The 16289-nt window shown below is 37.8% G+C and overlaps 1 protein-coding gene across 2 annotated transcripts in view; it reads left to right on the forward strand.

Moving 5' to 3' along the window:
* tnksa (tankyrase, TRF1-interacting ankyrin-related ADP-ribose polymerase a) overlaps positions 1-16059 on the forward strand; it is a 151804-nt gene extending 135745 nt beyond the window's left edge. For both annotated transcript variants that reach the window (XM_048595409.1, XM_048595410.1), the window contains 6 exons: positions 1432-1529; positions 5697-5771; positions 7747-7852; positions 8888-9074; positions 10074-10230; positions 11350-16059. In XM_048595409.1, the coding sequence (XP_048451366.1) occupies positions 1432-1529; positions 5697-5771; positions 7747-7852; positions 8888-9074; positions 10074-10230; positions 11350-11436 (710 nt within the window). In that variant the 3' untranslated portion in view covers positions 11437-16059. The remainder of the gene's footprint in view (positions 1-1431; positions 1530-5696; positions 5772-7746; positions 7853-8887; positions 9075-10073; positions 10231-11349) is intronic.
* The last annotated feature ends 230 nt before the right edge of the window (positions 16060-16289 follow it).

The raw sequence follows: 16289 nt of genomic DNA on the forward strand, positions 1-16289 counted from the left end.
CTTTCTCTCTCTCCCTTCTCCCTTTCTTTTCTCTTTCCCCCTTCCTTTTCTCTCTGTTTCTCCCTTTCTTCTCTCCCTCTCTCCCTCTCCCTCTCCCTCTCCCTCTCTCCTCTTCCTTTCTTTCTCTCTCTCGCCCTTGTCTTTTGTATCATTATTTAGATGATGGTTACTCTGAGAGTTTAGTGAATCCTGTGAGAGCCAGCGATTTTCTTTTTAGAGTTGATGGGTTGTTAACTCTATTAGATGGCAGTTGCTCTCATACCAATTTTTAAATACCCTCCTCTTTTATACCCTTGATGGCCTATCAATTTCTTATAATAGGATTGGTCGTAAGCTTTCAAACTGGTTGCACTAATAACAAAACAAACTACTGCCTTGGTTGCTGACCACACAGCCTTTTGATAGTGTTTCAATTTCAGGAGCTCTCTGTACACTTGCACATTTTCTTTTAATCTCCAAGCCGACAAAAACACATCATCTTTTAAAGGGACCACACAGTCTTCTCCCCCACCAACCCACATGATTTTACAAACATCAAATTCTAACATCCTGCCTTCCAATCCACAAATACTGTACCCAACTTTCCAATGCTGCGTATTTTTGAGATCATATCTAGACTACAGTGTACGGTATTGGTCTCCTTACTTAAGGAAGTATGTAAATGAGTTGGAAGCAATTCAGAGGTTTGCTGGTTTAATATCAAGAATGGGCAAGTTGTCTTAAGGTGAACGTTTGAACAGGCTAGGCTTACATATGCTGGAGTTTATAAGATTAAGTGGTGACTCGATTGATAAAATAAGATGGATGTTGAAAGAACGTTTCTGTTTGAGGTGAATCTAGGACTAGAGTTCATCATTTAAAAATAAGGGATGTGTCCTTTAAGACACAGATGATTTTCTTTTCTCACAGAGGTTCATTGGTCTTGGAACTCTCTTCCGTAAAAGTAATGGAAGCAGAGTCTTTGAATATTTTTTAAGTCCAAGGTGGATGGATTCTTGGTAAGCAAGAGGGTAATGATTATCAAGGGTATGTGGGAGTGTGGAATTGAGGTTACAGTGAGATCAACTATGGTCTTATTAAATGGCACAGCTTGGTCAAGGGGCCAAATGGTGTATTTTCCTGCTCCTAATTCACGTGTTTGTATGTGTGAGCCCAAGATTTTGTGATGTTAATTTGGTTTCTTCCCTTTTGATTATTAAATAAGCTCCATACATAAGAACTTTGTTTTTCGGACACTCCTTGCAGAAGACCTTGCCTAGTCTTAATTAGATGTAGGATATGCTATGTTTTATCTATACTGATATAACTATAACCACTTCTTGACATGTCTGCTCAGTATAATGATATCAACTGTGCCTGATGCCTGTTTCTGTGCTCAGTAAGATTGTTAGTTGAATTTTACTTGGCTAGCCTTGATTCCTGTCTTCCCAGGTGCAAATCCATATCTGACTTTCCATTGTGCTAGCCAAGGAACCATTCTTATTGATCTTGCACCAGATGACAAGGAGTACCAGTCCGTGGAAGAGGAGGTACCATTAACTGTATGCTTGTTGGGTTTTTCTTCATGCTGTGGAATTCGCGCTATAAATCTCATTGGCACCTCAGTCATCTCCTTCAAAACCCTGGTTAAAACCTAACCCCTTCGACCAGCTTTTAAGTCATACTTCTCTTAATATTTTCATGGGCTGAGTGCACATTTTCAGGGTTTGATGGGTTTGGGTCTTTTCCTAAATCATCGTATTTAATTGCAAAATGTTTTGCAGTAGTTCTTTTCACTATTTATGTCCCTTCTCACAATAATTGAACACAGCTTATTTAGGTTCATATCTAATGTTCACTGCTGTGTTCATTGTGACACATGTATCCAGGTGTGCATCTGCAATTATCAAATAACCTTATGAATAATTAACAGTGAGTGCCACATTCATTAATTAACTTCTGCATTATTGTTAAAATTAAATCAGAACCTAAACAGGGACTATCACTGTTAAAGTTCTAATTTTTATAGAGCTGGAGAATTACACTTGATGGCTTTTTTCAGTCAAGCGGATGTAAATTTTTCTGATGAACCCGACTCTAAAATTGATGCTGAGTTCGGAGAAGACCAGAAGAGGAATTTATACAGGAATAAAACGGAAGTGAAAATAGGGAGTATGTAAATATGTTAATTTATCTGTATGCTGCTGTTATTTGAGCAGATTAATTTTGCAATGAGTCAATTTGTTACTCTCTAAACAAGCTGCAATCAAAGGATTGAACAATTATTAACAATTCAGGGATAATGACAGAAATTGAAAAGATAAACCTCCAAGTTAATTTGACATTTTAATTCTCTGAACGCTAATTATTTGCTCGGGTGTTTTTATTGAGTGATCTTGTATTGAGCACTGAGTGAAGGAAAGGTTTTTTGCTCTAAGATAGCGTTATGAAAAGTTATCAATGTAGGGCACTATTCAAACTTGTGTGCAACTTGCCACTCACCAGTACCCACGTTAAGGGGACAGCTACCTTATGTGGATTACTATGAATTTAAACTCACATGTCTCGTGGTGGAGGTGGGAAGGGAAGTTAATAGAAAATAATGCACTAGTTTAATTACAAATTAATTGCAAATTTTCACTTCCTGAAATTGGGAAAAATGTGTTAGACTTTGACATGAATTGTATAGTTCTTTGAGCTGTAGGTAGCTTAAGTCAAGAGAATAGCTGCAAATACAGAGGGACCTTGTGGTGCAGTGTTAGTGTCTGTACCTCTGAGCCAAGAGACTTGGGCTCAATTCCTGCCTGCTGCAGGGGTGTGTAACAACATCTTTGAACAGGCCGATTAGAAAATATTTTAAAAAGCTACAAATAATTTAAGAATTAGGATACAAAGTAGACCTTTTAGGAATGAAATGAGAATTTCTTTTGACCTATGGAGTGGTGACCCTGTGGAATTTTCTGCCACAGAGTGGTTACAGCCAAAATGTTGAATGTTTTCAAGAGGAGTTAGATATGGTTCTTAAGGCTAAAGGGGTCAAAGGGTACAAGGAGAAAGTGGGAACAGGGCACTGAGTTGCATGAACAGCCATGATCATATTGAATGGCAGGGCAGGCTCTTAGGGCCAAATGGTCTACTGTTGTTCATGTTTTCTGTGTGTCAAAAAAGTTGTGGTTATTGTCATTTATAAAGCATATTTGCAAGAATAGGGTCCTTTGAAAAGCAAATCCATTTAAGCAGCAGTAACGTAATTTCACTGTTCGCCTCCAAGACCTATCACAAACATTGGTGTACAGATCTGTTTTTTTTGTTCTGACTCCAGCATCTCCTTCAGTTAAGTAAGGAAATAAGTGAAACCATAATGTTAATTGAATGCTTTGTAAAGAAAATGTAAAATCAAATAGCTATAGAACAAAAGAACAAAAGAGAAGTACTATGCAGGAACAGACCCTTCAGTCCTCCAAGCCTGTGCTGATCATCATGCCCTAAGTAAACTAAAAAAGAAACCTTCTGCCATTATTCAGTCCATCCCTCTATTTTCTCCCTATTCATGAACCATCCAGATGCGTCATAAATGTCGCAAGCATGCCTACTTCCACTACCTCTTCTGGCAGTGTGTTCCAGGTTCCTGCTCACTTTGAGTGAAAAAACTTCCCTTGCACATCTCCCTTAAACTTTCCCTCTCTCACCTTGAACCTGTGCCCCCTCATAATTCAACCCTGGGAAAAAGCCTCTTGACTATCTACCTTGTCTATGTCTCTCATAATTTTATAGACCTCTATCAGGTCTCCTATCAGCTGCCATCTTTCAATCCTAGTCTTTTTAACCTTCCCTCATAGCTAATGTCCTCGAGACCAGGCAACATTCTAGTGAACCTTCTCTGCACTCTCTGCAAAGCTTCCATGTCCTTCTGGTGCTGTGGTCACCAGAACTGCACACGGTACTCCAAGTGCGGCCTAACGGGTTTTGTTTAGCTGCATCATGTTTTGCCCACTCTCCATGCCCTGGCTGATGAAGGCAAGCATGCCATATGCCTTCTTAATCACCTTGGCCACCTGTGTTGCCACTTTTAGGGAAGTGTAGACCTTCATGCCCAGATTCTTCTGTATATTAATGTTCTTTAGAGTTCTGCCATTCACACCTAAATTTGATCCTCCAAAATGCATCACCTCGTCTGGATTAAACTGCATCTGCCATTTCTGTGCCTAAGTCGCCAATCTGTCTATATTCTGTTGTACCATTTCACAATCATCGACACTATCAGCAACTCACCAGTCTTCATGTCGTGTGCAAACTAATTCATCAGACCACCCACATTTTCATCCAGATCAGTTACATACACTACAAACAACAGAGGACCTGAGACTGATCTTTGTGGAGCACCACTAGTTATGGGTCTCCATTCTGAAAAACATCCTTCCACCACTACCCTCTGTCTTCTATGACCAAGCCAGTTTTGTATCCATCTAGCCAGCCCACCCCAAATCCCATGTGTTTTAGTTTTTATACCATGTGGGACTTTATCAAATACCTTACTAAGGAACATATAAACTACATCCACAGCCCTTCCCTCATCATTCCCAAGGGGAGGCGATGGCCTAGTGGTATTATTGCTGGACTGTTAATCTGGGGATCCGGGTTTGAATCCCGCAATGACAGATGGTGGAATTTGAATTCAATAAATATCTGGAAATAAGAGTCTAATGATGACCATGAATCCATTGTCGATTGTTGGAAAAATCCATCTGGTTCTCTAATGTCGTTTAGGGTAGGAAACTGCCATCCTTACCTGGTGTGGCCTACATGTGACTGCAGACCCACAGCAATGTGGTTGACTCTTAACTGCCCTCTGGGCAATTAGGGATGGGCAGTAAATGGTGCCAAGCCAGCAATGCCCTCATCCTGTGAATGAATAAAAAAAAATTATTTCACCTCTTCAAAAAATTCAATCAGGTTGGTGAGACATAACCTCATGCAAAACCATGCTGCCTATCACTAACTACTCCATTTTCTTCCAAATGTGCCTATATCTTGTCCCTCAGTATCTTCTCCAAGAGCCTCGCTTCCACAGGCGCCAGGCTCACTGGCCTATAATTTCCTGAATTATCTCTGCTTCCTTTCTTAAATAAGGGAACAACATTGGGCTAATCTCCAGTCCTCTGGAACCCTGCCTGTGGTCAAAGAGGATGTTAAGATATCTACTAATGCCCCAGCTATTTCTTCCCTTTCCTCTCGCAACAATCTGAGATAGCTCCCATCTGGCCCTGGGGACTTGTCTATCTTAATGCAGTTTAGGATACCCGAAACTTCATCCTTCAATATGTTGATGTTCTGTAGCGTGTTCACACACTCTCATCCCTGACTTCAATATCAGTCGTGTCCTTCTCATTGGGAATACGATACAAAGTATTCATTAAGGATCTCTCCCATTTCCTGTGGCTCCACACCTAACTTCCCTCCTTTGTCCTTGAGTGGACCTACTCTTTCCTTGCTGCCCTCTTTCTTCCAACATATGCTATGTGTACTTAACTTGCATGAGTTTCCTTATGAAAAAAAGCGTGCATATATTTGTAGAGTGTGTGGAGTTGACGGCATAGTGAGACGAGCCATTATCTTCTTACATGTTGGAGCAGGTTTACATGGCCAGGTGACCTATTCCTGCTGCTGTTCCTTGTTCATATAAAGGAATGGACATTGACTCTGATGTTGTTCTTTAGATGCAAAGCACAATCCGTGAACACAGAGATGGTGGGACAGCTGGTGGAGTTTTTAATAGATATAACATCATCAAGGTAAGTTACTGTATTTTCATTCCTTAATGCTTTAATACTTAGCAATGGTTAATTTTTGTTTTCATTTGAATAGAATTTGTACGTTCAGAAAAAGATGTTTCAAATTCTAGCAAGTTACTTCAGGGCTTCTATAGGCCATGAAGGCAATTGCTATCTTCAAACGAATTACTGACAGAAAGTTGAATGCATTAATGCGCCATGTTAGTGGCAGTGGGTGTCCGTCATTCCCAGATCCCCTTGTGCGGTGAGTCCTTTGCACGAACCCTGTCACTGTCTTGAAATCACTGTTATCAAAGTCACAAACATATCCTTTGTGACAAAGATAAACTTTCCCTCCTTGCCCTGTCTGTAATTCTTGGCAAAGTAATTGTACTATCCTCCCACAAAACCCTTTGACATCATTCAGCAAGGTTGGAAAACATTTGCTTGATTCCATTCTTATTTATCCAATCATAATTTAACAATCACATGCAGTGGCTTTCTTTCTCACTCCCATGCAGTTACCTTCCACACCCCTTCCCCCTTGCAGCATACTCACTTACCCCATCACTACTTGCAGCATACCCCGTCCCTTAACCCCCTGCAGCCTCTTCCCTAACCCCTCATGCAGTCTCCTCTGTTCGCTCCACCTGCATCTGTACTTCCCTGTCTTCTTTCTCTTTCGCTCTGTTCTGCAGAGTCCCTTTTTCTTCATCCCACCCTTTGCAGAAAAAGAGAGTTCTTACATGAAAACTTCAAGAGGACAGGGATATGCTGTCTGGATTCCTTCATGGCATCTTCTAACTTTGTAATGCACCTTGCAGTTTTTGATTTGGACAAGATGCCCTGAACCTGCTGAGAAATTCAATGTACGGAATTTGCACTTGTTAATTGCAGGAGTAGGACCTGGTTTGGAAATGATTTACAGCAAAAAGGCTTAAATTTCTCACTCTCTCTCTCGCTGTCTATATCCACCCTCCCCCTCATCCCTCGCTCTCTCGTTTGCGCTCGCTCTTCCACCCGCCCCCTCTACCAACCCCATGCATTAAGTTGAGCAGCATAAACCCATTTAAAACCTGAAATTAATCCAAAAGCTCATAAACTGCAAAGAACTGCAAATGCTGGAGATCTGTAGCAAAAACAGAAATTGCTGGTGAAACTCAGCAGGTCTGGCAGCATTTGTGGGGAGAAAGCAGAGTTACAGTTTTGAGTCCAGTGACTTTATCAGAACGCTGATGAAGGGTTCTAATGAAGAGTCACCAGTCTCGAAATATTTACTCTTCCTTCTCCCCATAGATGCTGCCAGACCTGTTGATTTTGCCAGAAATTTCTGGTTTTGTTTCAGTAACATGCTTCACTGCTTCAGAAGATTTGGGGCCAATATGTGATATAGTTTTCTTATTTGAAATTTAAGCTGCATAAGCAAAGCCCCTTCTCAAAAGTGCTTGCTTGCCTTCAGACCTTAACACTGAGAATTTGAATTCAATTTAAAGCTAATATCTTGAAATAAGGAGCTGGTCCTGGTAAAAGTAACTGAAGAGTTGGATTATCATTAACATCCTACTGATTCAGCAGTATTCTTTAGGGAAGGAAACCCTTAGCTGGTCTAACCTATATGTGACTCCTTCCATACCAGTATTATCACTTAGCTTCCCTGTGATGGTGCTTAGCAAGCCAGTCTGTTGAACAAAGTTTGATTTAAAACTTTTTAAAAAAAAAAATCTCAGAGCAACTACAGTTTTCAGCAAAAGAAGAGCTTATCATCGACGCCGGCATCTTGTGAATGCATAAGTTAAAGAGCAATGTTGGAGCAAGGAGCTTGCTTTATTCCTAATTTCTGAACTCTTGTTGTCTTTGGGTCTGCATGCTGTACATCGGAATCAAACTGAAAGTGTGGCTCAGAGTGAGGCTGTATGTTGACAAAAACAAAAAGTTTACTTCAGCATTGGTATATTCAAATCCCTTTTGGCTAAAATATACATAAAATTCCTTTTAGATTCAAAAAGTTGTGAACAAGAAACTACGGGAGCGATTCGTTCACCGACAGAAGGAGGTAGCAGAAGAAAATCATAATCACCACAATGAACGAATGCTCTTTCACGGTGAGTCAACACAGTTTTCAAACTGAAATATAACTTGCATGTTTGTTATAAACCAACATCACCACCCTGTGTATCTGCAATGATCTGTTACTGACGATCAGTACTTTATGTTTAGACTTGCCTACTCTATCACTTTCTTCAAGGACAGAGCCCTATTTCATTTAACCCTTTCCCTTCTCAAAATAAATTAGTGGCTGCTCATTAGTTTGTGATGGTTGAATTACAGTAATGAGGTACATTCAGTACATAAGCAAGAGAAAGATCAGAAGATATTTTTAAAAAAGTTATGCGTTCCAAAACTAGACATTCAAACTTTGTTATCGTTTTGAGCTTTTACCAATACAAATAGAATTCTACTTATTCTATTGACTTAACAGGAAATACTAGGTAATTCTATTTATTCTATGTTTATTCTATAAATAGAATAAGCCAGTGTTTCCTACCAAGTTAGTCAGCCTGTTGCCCTTCTCAAATATGTTCTAAAACAGTTTGCTGCTGGACCTTTTTCTCATTGCCTATTATTTATGTGCTAAGAAAATCCTTTCCTCCTTTGAGGTCTGTTTTTCACCTCTTTGTTTGGACCAGCCAGGTGCATGATAATAGTGGTGGCAGGTTATTTTCTCTCTATAGATGTTAGATAGGCTTTGTAAACTTAGCAGAGTTAGCATAAGATTGCTGCTTGTCACATTGGAACCAGTGACGCTAAGGCTGTATTGACACTTCTTACTTCAATAGCAATAAGACAAAATGAGGTATAATTTGATTCTAATTCTCCTTCCTCCTGCTCAGTAAAAGACCTAGATGCATTTTACTCCATTTGGCACTCTGCCGAATTGCTTGGATTTATTAGGTTTCAATGACCAGCTTCTCAGTTTGTATTTCCAGCACAGCTTCTGCCATTTATCTGACAAGCAACAAATGACTTATGTGTGCAAACAGCATCTTAATTTTTCATGTAGATTTATGTTTTCTAGTGACTGAAAAAATATTTGTGAGAAGGGCTGTACATATGTAAATTGTCTATTTCTGTTCTAGGTTCTCCATTCATCAATGCAATAATTTACAAAGGTTTTGATGAAAGACATGCTTACATCGGTGGGATGTTTGGTGCAGGAATTTATTTTGCTGAAAATTCCTCTAAAAGTAATCAGTATGTCTATGGCATAGGGGGAGGAACTGGATGCCCAACCCATAAGGATAGGTCATGCTACATATGTCACAGGTAAGGATAATACTTAGTCTATGTAATATGTTTCAGATTTAATTTGAGAATATGGCAGTAAGGGAGAAGATCATTTGTGATCTAGAATGACAGAGTAGGCTTGAGGAGCTGAATGACCAGCTGTTACTCCTATGCTCCTGGCTTGTTATCTGATAGAAGTTTTTCATCCCTGTTACTCCAACTTATCACCTGCGCAGCCTCTCCAAGGCCTGAAGAGCATCTTTGGTCCCCACTGTTAGTCCTTTAAGAAGTCGGTCTGTCTGATCTGTACCTGAGATCTTGATCAATCCTTTCACTTTTCAGATGGCTAAAGTACCTACTATGTATTTCCAAAAATGTTTGTGCCTGTGTGCTAAGTTCGGGTTGCTTACAGGCCTAATTCATTTGGCGGATTTTTCCATTGACATCATGGGTACCAGCATTGACAAACCAGTGAGCTGAAGGGTTCAATCCCTGATATGCACGATGTTATTTAAGGTGTAAAGGAAACATCAGTTTAAGTTCCTGTTCCGAACTGCAACCTATACTGACATGCAAATATTAGCTTCAACCCTGCATACCCCAGTCAGATTTTACTCTCAGTCTCTACACACACAAGATATGTATGCTTGGAGGAGGTACTGCAGTATTAAATGATGCCCTTTGTTACCAGGGAGAAGGAGCTTCCTGACTGTTCTTTCTTTCCAGCATTGCAAAGTTAATTCTAGATTAAGAATACCTGCCTCAAACCCTCACCATGTGTTTTGGTTTATATTGTAATATAATTTGTATAGGGAGTCACTTACTTCCATATAATATCAACTCCTAATCTTCCATTGGCAACAAATGTGTTTTGTATATTTTTAGTAATAATGCACTATAATTTCTGAATTCGGTCATCACTGTTCAAGTGATGTAGCAAGTAAACATGATTTGATTTGTGTGTTCCTGTGTTTAAAGGATAATATAAAATTTAGATCATTTATTTGGTTCATTAGACCATGCTTATTTTGATTACAGACAAATGCTCTTCTGTAGAGTTACACTCGGAAAGTCATTCCTACAGTTCAGTGCAATGAAGATGGCTCATGCCCCTCCAGGGCATCATTCTGTGATTGGGAGGCCTAGTGTCAATGGACTTGCCTATGCAGAATATGTCATCTATAGAGGAGAACAGGTAATGATCTATCTAGAGATTATGCCCCCTTCAATTCTAGAAATTAATGCAAATCTAGCATTTAGAGGTTCAGTTGCTGGAACATATCAACATTGGACTGAAGTTTCCTATTGTTAAACTTTATAATAGTTGTTTACCTGATGAATTTAAAACAACCATGTGAATCTTGTGAAAGAGTGTAATATATTTTAACCTTAATTTTGAGAGATTTTTTGTGACTTATCTCAAATGCACGACTTTGAGATTTTATGCTTTAATTGAGATCCAACCAGGTTGAACTGAATTAATCAGAAAATATTCTGTAACATTCTGCTAATTTTACAGAAAACTTACTGCATCCTCGGAGGCACAAGTTTAATTCCAACTTCATTGTCACTGTCCAACAATACATAACATGATTAAAGTGTGATTCAGCTCACTATTTCAGCCTTCATTTACATGAAATTGTCTTCTAGTCAAAGGCAAAATTCGCCCAGGATTCTGTCTCTTTAAGAGTTGAATGTTTTACAGTTGCCATGTTGGCTAGATATTCAATTAAACAAAGTAAATGTTCAAATTAGATGCCTATTTTGAAACACCAGACAAAACACTGTGCAGCACAGTTTGTAAAGACCTTTTAGTTCCTCAGCAAGTGCTAAATGTCAGCTTGGTCCCATTGGAATATGCTATTCTATGATAGGTGTTAAAAGTTTCATGGCAATAATTAAAGGAAAGCTGGAAATTTTCCTAATTTCTGGGCCAGCATTTCTTCCTCAATTAATAGAAATCAGACTAAGTACTGAACGATGTTATTACTGTCAGTGGGACTTTGCTGAAACTCACAAGCCAACAACTCGGGTAATTGTACCTGCACACTTTTTGTTCTAATAAATAGGTACCTGGACAGAAGAAGAGTAATGCAACTTTTGGGGATGTACCCAGCCTCGGAAAAGAGTTCCTTATCCTAGAATGCATGTATTTATTGTAATGGCTTCTGGCAGATTTAACCGTACTGTTTGAGAAATGCAACTCTCAATTTCGCTAATCAAATGTCAGGTTTTGATTTGCTATTGGAATAATATCCTTACTCATTGCCCCTTGCAATTTAATCATTCTTAACCATTGCCCATCTTCATGCAGGCATATCCAGAATACCTCATCACGTACCAGATCTTGAAGCCAGAAAGTCCATCGCAGCAGATAACTACAAGTGAACAGAAGTCATAGTTCAAGTCAAACCTTGGCACCAAAGTGAACTTGGACCTAAGGCTTGTGAGATGAATGCCTTTCCATGTGACTGTTACAGTATTTATTTGAGAGAAACTTTTACAATAAAACTGGTGTTTCAGTTTATAGTTCTTCCCCTGAAAAAGGCAATGTTGATTTCACCACCAGATCCCATAGCTGTGTGTTGTAAATTGTCCTTTTCTCTGAAAGAATATTTCTTATTAGTTTTGGGCTACATTGGATTTATTATTTTTCACCTTTTCTCCCTCTCGGCTCATTTTACAAATGTACTGGAGCTTCCGAAGCGCTGTTGGATGGGAATTTTGTTGAATGGATAAGCAACCTTGATTGCAGTAGTTACCTCCAGTGATAATTCCAATCTCGGAAGAGTTTGTCACAACCAATGTTGGCATTGAACTGTGTTTCTTTTTAACTAATCAGTGTATCTAACAAAAACTGCAGTGTTAGTACTGTATCATCCCGACAAAAGAGGCAAAGAAGTGGTCTGTTTTGTAAATAGACTCAAGTTGTTTAATATGGGGCAGTTATTAAAAATTCTATAAACTGGTGATACTGCTGCTTCAGTTAAGATCAGTGATGCAAAACTCAATAGCTCACAATGATGCATAATCAACATGCAAATTAACATTTAAGTCATATGTTCTTATGGGGCAGGTAATTTGCATGGGAATAGCATCTACAATATCAGTTTGTTTTTCCCACCTTTGTTCCATTAGTTCTAATAGTTTTAGTTATGCACTGAAGTTTTACACTTTCACATAACCTAAATTTAATTTTTGACATTTGTGTATAATTTACACAAGAATATAAATATAAATGTTTTATAGCTTTTTAACGATGTGGTTAGTGGTTATGTGTGTTAGGTATGAAGTAAGATTCTTCACAGATAGCTGGTGTCATCCAGGCACTGTTAAAAGTCGTCCTAACATTGGCTTATGTGCAGTGTAGACAAAATGGAATAAATTTCAAACAGATATGGATTGATGCTGGTTGGTAATGCTCGTTGAGTTGGTGATGTGAACAAAAGCTAGCTTGAAGTTTTCTTGTACAACTTGGTTGAGGAGTGTTGGATAATTAGAAATGGCAAAAAAAAGTAACTCCCTTTGCGAAGCTTCCAGAACCATGCAACTCTTTGGCTTATGAATACAATTATGGACAATTGTGTGGAATAAAACTATAATTTACACTGGGAATATCCCACAAAAATGAAACCAGAGAGAGATTGTGGATGCCTTTGGAGGCCTGTCATTAAATTGAAATATTGTACTACAGCATTCTGGATTTTTTTTCAGAATATTAATCCTAAATTGAATTCATGTCAATGTTTAAGAACTATGCTGAAGTTGATCTAAGCCTGAAGCTGTCATAAAGTCATTGCAGAATAATTATGCGACTTTTCTGTAGGCGCAATGGAACTTCCTCAGTTGTAAAGCCAAGCCAAAAGTTGTGCAATATATAGTTTTTATTTAAATGATTACTGTTTTGAGAGTGTGCAAATTATCCCCAACATGAAATAAGCGTTAGCAGATGCAGTCATTGCATCCTCATTCTGTTTCTGACTGACAACATACTAGTGTACTCAATTAGATTTAATATCCCATTGCATTATGGAAAGTGGAAACCTGATGGACCTGTTGTTCAGAGGAGTTGTTCAGGTATTGGGTGTTTTTTCATGGAGGCGTTGGGGGAGGGATGAGAACAATAGAGTAGAATATGGGAGTGTGGTGATTTCATTCAGGTTTATCCATACCTAGTTGTGCATTTCAGAATCCAGAGTCCACATACACTTCTAATGTACTGTGTTAGCTATTTGTAGGTAAAAATTGTTGCTGTTTTGGTTCGTTTGAAAGTTGTTACTGTGCTTTGTTACTTAGAATCTTGGCCTTTGCTCCCTTTAGTGTCTCTTGTTTTTCATACCCTTGTCAGATGCTGTCTCCTCTATTTTGCCATTCACATTCAGCATCTGATCCGAGTAGTGTGATTTTGTTAATCAATTTGAATTACTTGTATCTGATGTGATGCACAGTGACATCATATTGCAGAAGAAATGGATTTTAATTGCAATGTGTTACCAATAAGTAATTGTCTTAATCGCATTCTGTTGACAGTTCTTTTGTAAATGGCATCACTTTCCTTTTGTGTTTAATTGTGTGCTGTGACATACATTCCACATCTTGGCAGCAGTAGTATAATTGATGATCTGTAGCTCTATCCAATTACAATGTTGTGAAAAGTGATTCTTCAGTTTCTATAGGTGGCTTGATAAAGCGGAATAGAGTGATTTGACCTGATGCAAAATGCATTTGGAAAATATTAATACAAAAATCTTTCATTATTTATTATTCAATGCAAACTTATAGCAAATCCATCTTTGAGTCATGTGAACTTTAGACAGTGATGATCTGCAAAGCCAATAGTTTATTAGCTTATTTCTAAAAATCAATGTTCTAGTGACATATTCTAGTGATAGACTGGTATGATTGATCTGCATTTGCATAAGGACTTAGGATTCGTATTAATGTACCGTCACACCGCAAGGTAATGTCTGTGTTCTGAAATGATTCATCTCTGAATTACAATTTCATTGTACTTAGCTATTGCAAGAATATGTGCTTATTTGTGAACATAATGTTGCAGCTAAGCGATCCTGAAAGGGGTTCTTGATTTTTATTTTTTGCTTATGGAAGCCTTCATTACTTGATCCATACTTTTTAAAAATATACTTTGCAATAAAGTGAACATAACAGCGCAATACTATTAGGTGCATCCTTGCCCATTTCACAACTGAGTACCTATTATTCAGTAATCAGTTTTTAAATATACAAGTAGATTGGAGTTGAAAACTGAAAGTATTTTGAAAGTTGTGTTCTTGTAGCTTGCAAGTTAGTGCAAAGTTCCATACAAACGCTACACTTGAATTTTGTACTTGAATTTTGTACTTGAATTTTTCCAGCAGTCTCCTCCAATTTTATTTTCTCAGAATGTGTGCCTAATTTTGGTTCCACAATTTGGCCTGCTTATTGGGCAACAACCTTTTTGGGATTGAATCTACACTAATTGTGTTTCAAAATCTCATTGTTAAACTGCATCAAAAGGTGTGATCATTTTGAAAAGCTTGCTTGCAGCATGACTGAAAATGTGTTAAACCTTTATTTTTTAAACAGAGTCTGCTTCAATGCCCAGAGAATGATAATTGCTTCATGGTTGTTTTACCATCAACATCACTGCAGTAAAGCTTTGATATGATGACCTTGTTTGCACATTAGTTTTACTATTATATTTAACAATTCACATTAATGCTACATTCGTGTATCCATTAATTTTATATTTTGCACAGATAATCATGTTTTAGAGCAATTTGAGTTATATTAGCATATTTTACTTAGTGGTTTGGCATATTGAGATTGCAAATCTAGCAACATTTTTGCTTGCCTTTAAAGAATTAGCAATGAGTAGACAGCAGATGGTGTTATATGCAAGACAATTGCACAGATCATTATTGGTAATGCAGTTTTACCGTCTGCTGGCTGGGAAACAGGGCTGCATCATCAGAAACCCCTATTTAAAGCCGAAAAACATTTTGAAGGAGAAAAGCAGTGTATGTTTCACCTTTTATAAATCCTCCTTAAAACAGACACTTTAACCTTTTTTTTGGTGGTTTATTCCTGACACTATTGAATATGATAGCTTCCTATCAAATGCATCCACACTTCCCAAATTGTTAGCATGAGGTATTTGTAAATTTTAAACAGATGTGTTTCTGTGCAGCCTGTAAAATGTTGCTGACGGTTCCATGCATAGACTGTCAATGATATCTAGATAGGATTCTCCCAAACACATAATACTGAATTCTTAATGAATCAGTTCATTTGGTAAACAAATATCTTTGTCATTTAAGTAACATATGAAGCAAAATTCAAGGAAAAAAAGATCGATTTCAATCCATAAGAGAATTCACCAGATCACATACCTTCTTTATTAAAGAATCAATGCATTAGTTGGTTTAAGTTATTCAAGCTTCCTCCTCCTTCCGAGTGAGCTGTATTTTTGCCCTAGATTACCATTTGCAGTATATGTTATGGAATGTATTATGTATTGTACTTGATAAATCAAGTGACCTTCTGTTTTGTATTTTACTTTGTAATTATGGTATTTTTAATATGCACATTTTGTCAATACTAGGTGCTAATGTTTTTGCAGGAGAACACTTGAAATGGGTGTTGAGTAATTTAATATAGATGCCATTTACTTTTCCAGTGGCTTGAAATTGTACGTATAAACAACGGAGAATGTACATATGTATTTTAGTTTGTAAATGTATTGGTAGTAATATCAATGAAAATAATGTTGGGAATGTGAATATGTTTACACCAACAAGAAGGAAGGGAGAGATATAAACCTGACTGGTATAAATAGATGTTTTATTTTAATTAGAATTTGGTTATTTTTCCCCCCTATCCTTTCATTTAAGTCTCTGATTATTCTTAGATTTCAGAATGTACAGCTGTGTGGAAGATTTGACTTGTAAAGATGTGCTAGGTTGTGATGTGTGTGGTACTGAAGTAACTGTTAATAAACTGCAATGATGCCAATTTAATGAAATTCCTTACTGTCTGAGACTTGTTTCCTCCTATTTGTGCTGAATTCTAGTACTTTATGCTCTGTTTTTGAATGCCAGTGGAAATTTTAAACTTAAAATTATAAACCTTCTTTCCACAGAGCACGTGCACATGATTTATGTATATTTCAGGTGCTGAATTTTCTGGAGGGAGTTATTTTTGGCTTCATAAAAATATGATTTGAAATAAAACCAGTTTGAACAATTATCTTGC

The sequence above is a fragment of the Rhincodon typus genome, chromosome 3, assembly GCF_021869965.1.
Source record: "Rhincodon typus isolate 14 chromosome 3, sRhiTyp1.1, whole genome shotgun sequence".
NCBI classification, from domain to species: Eukaryota; Metazoa; Chordata; class Chondrichthyes; order Orectolobiformes; family Rhincodontidae; genus Rhincodon; species Rhincodon typus.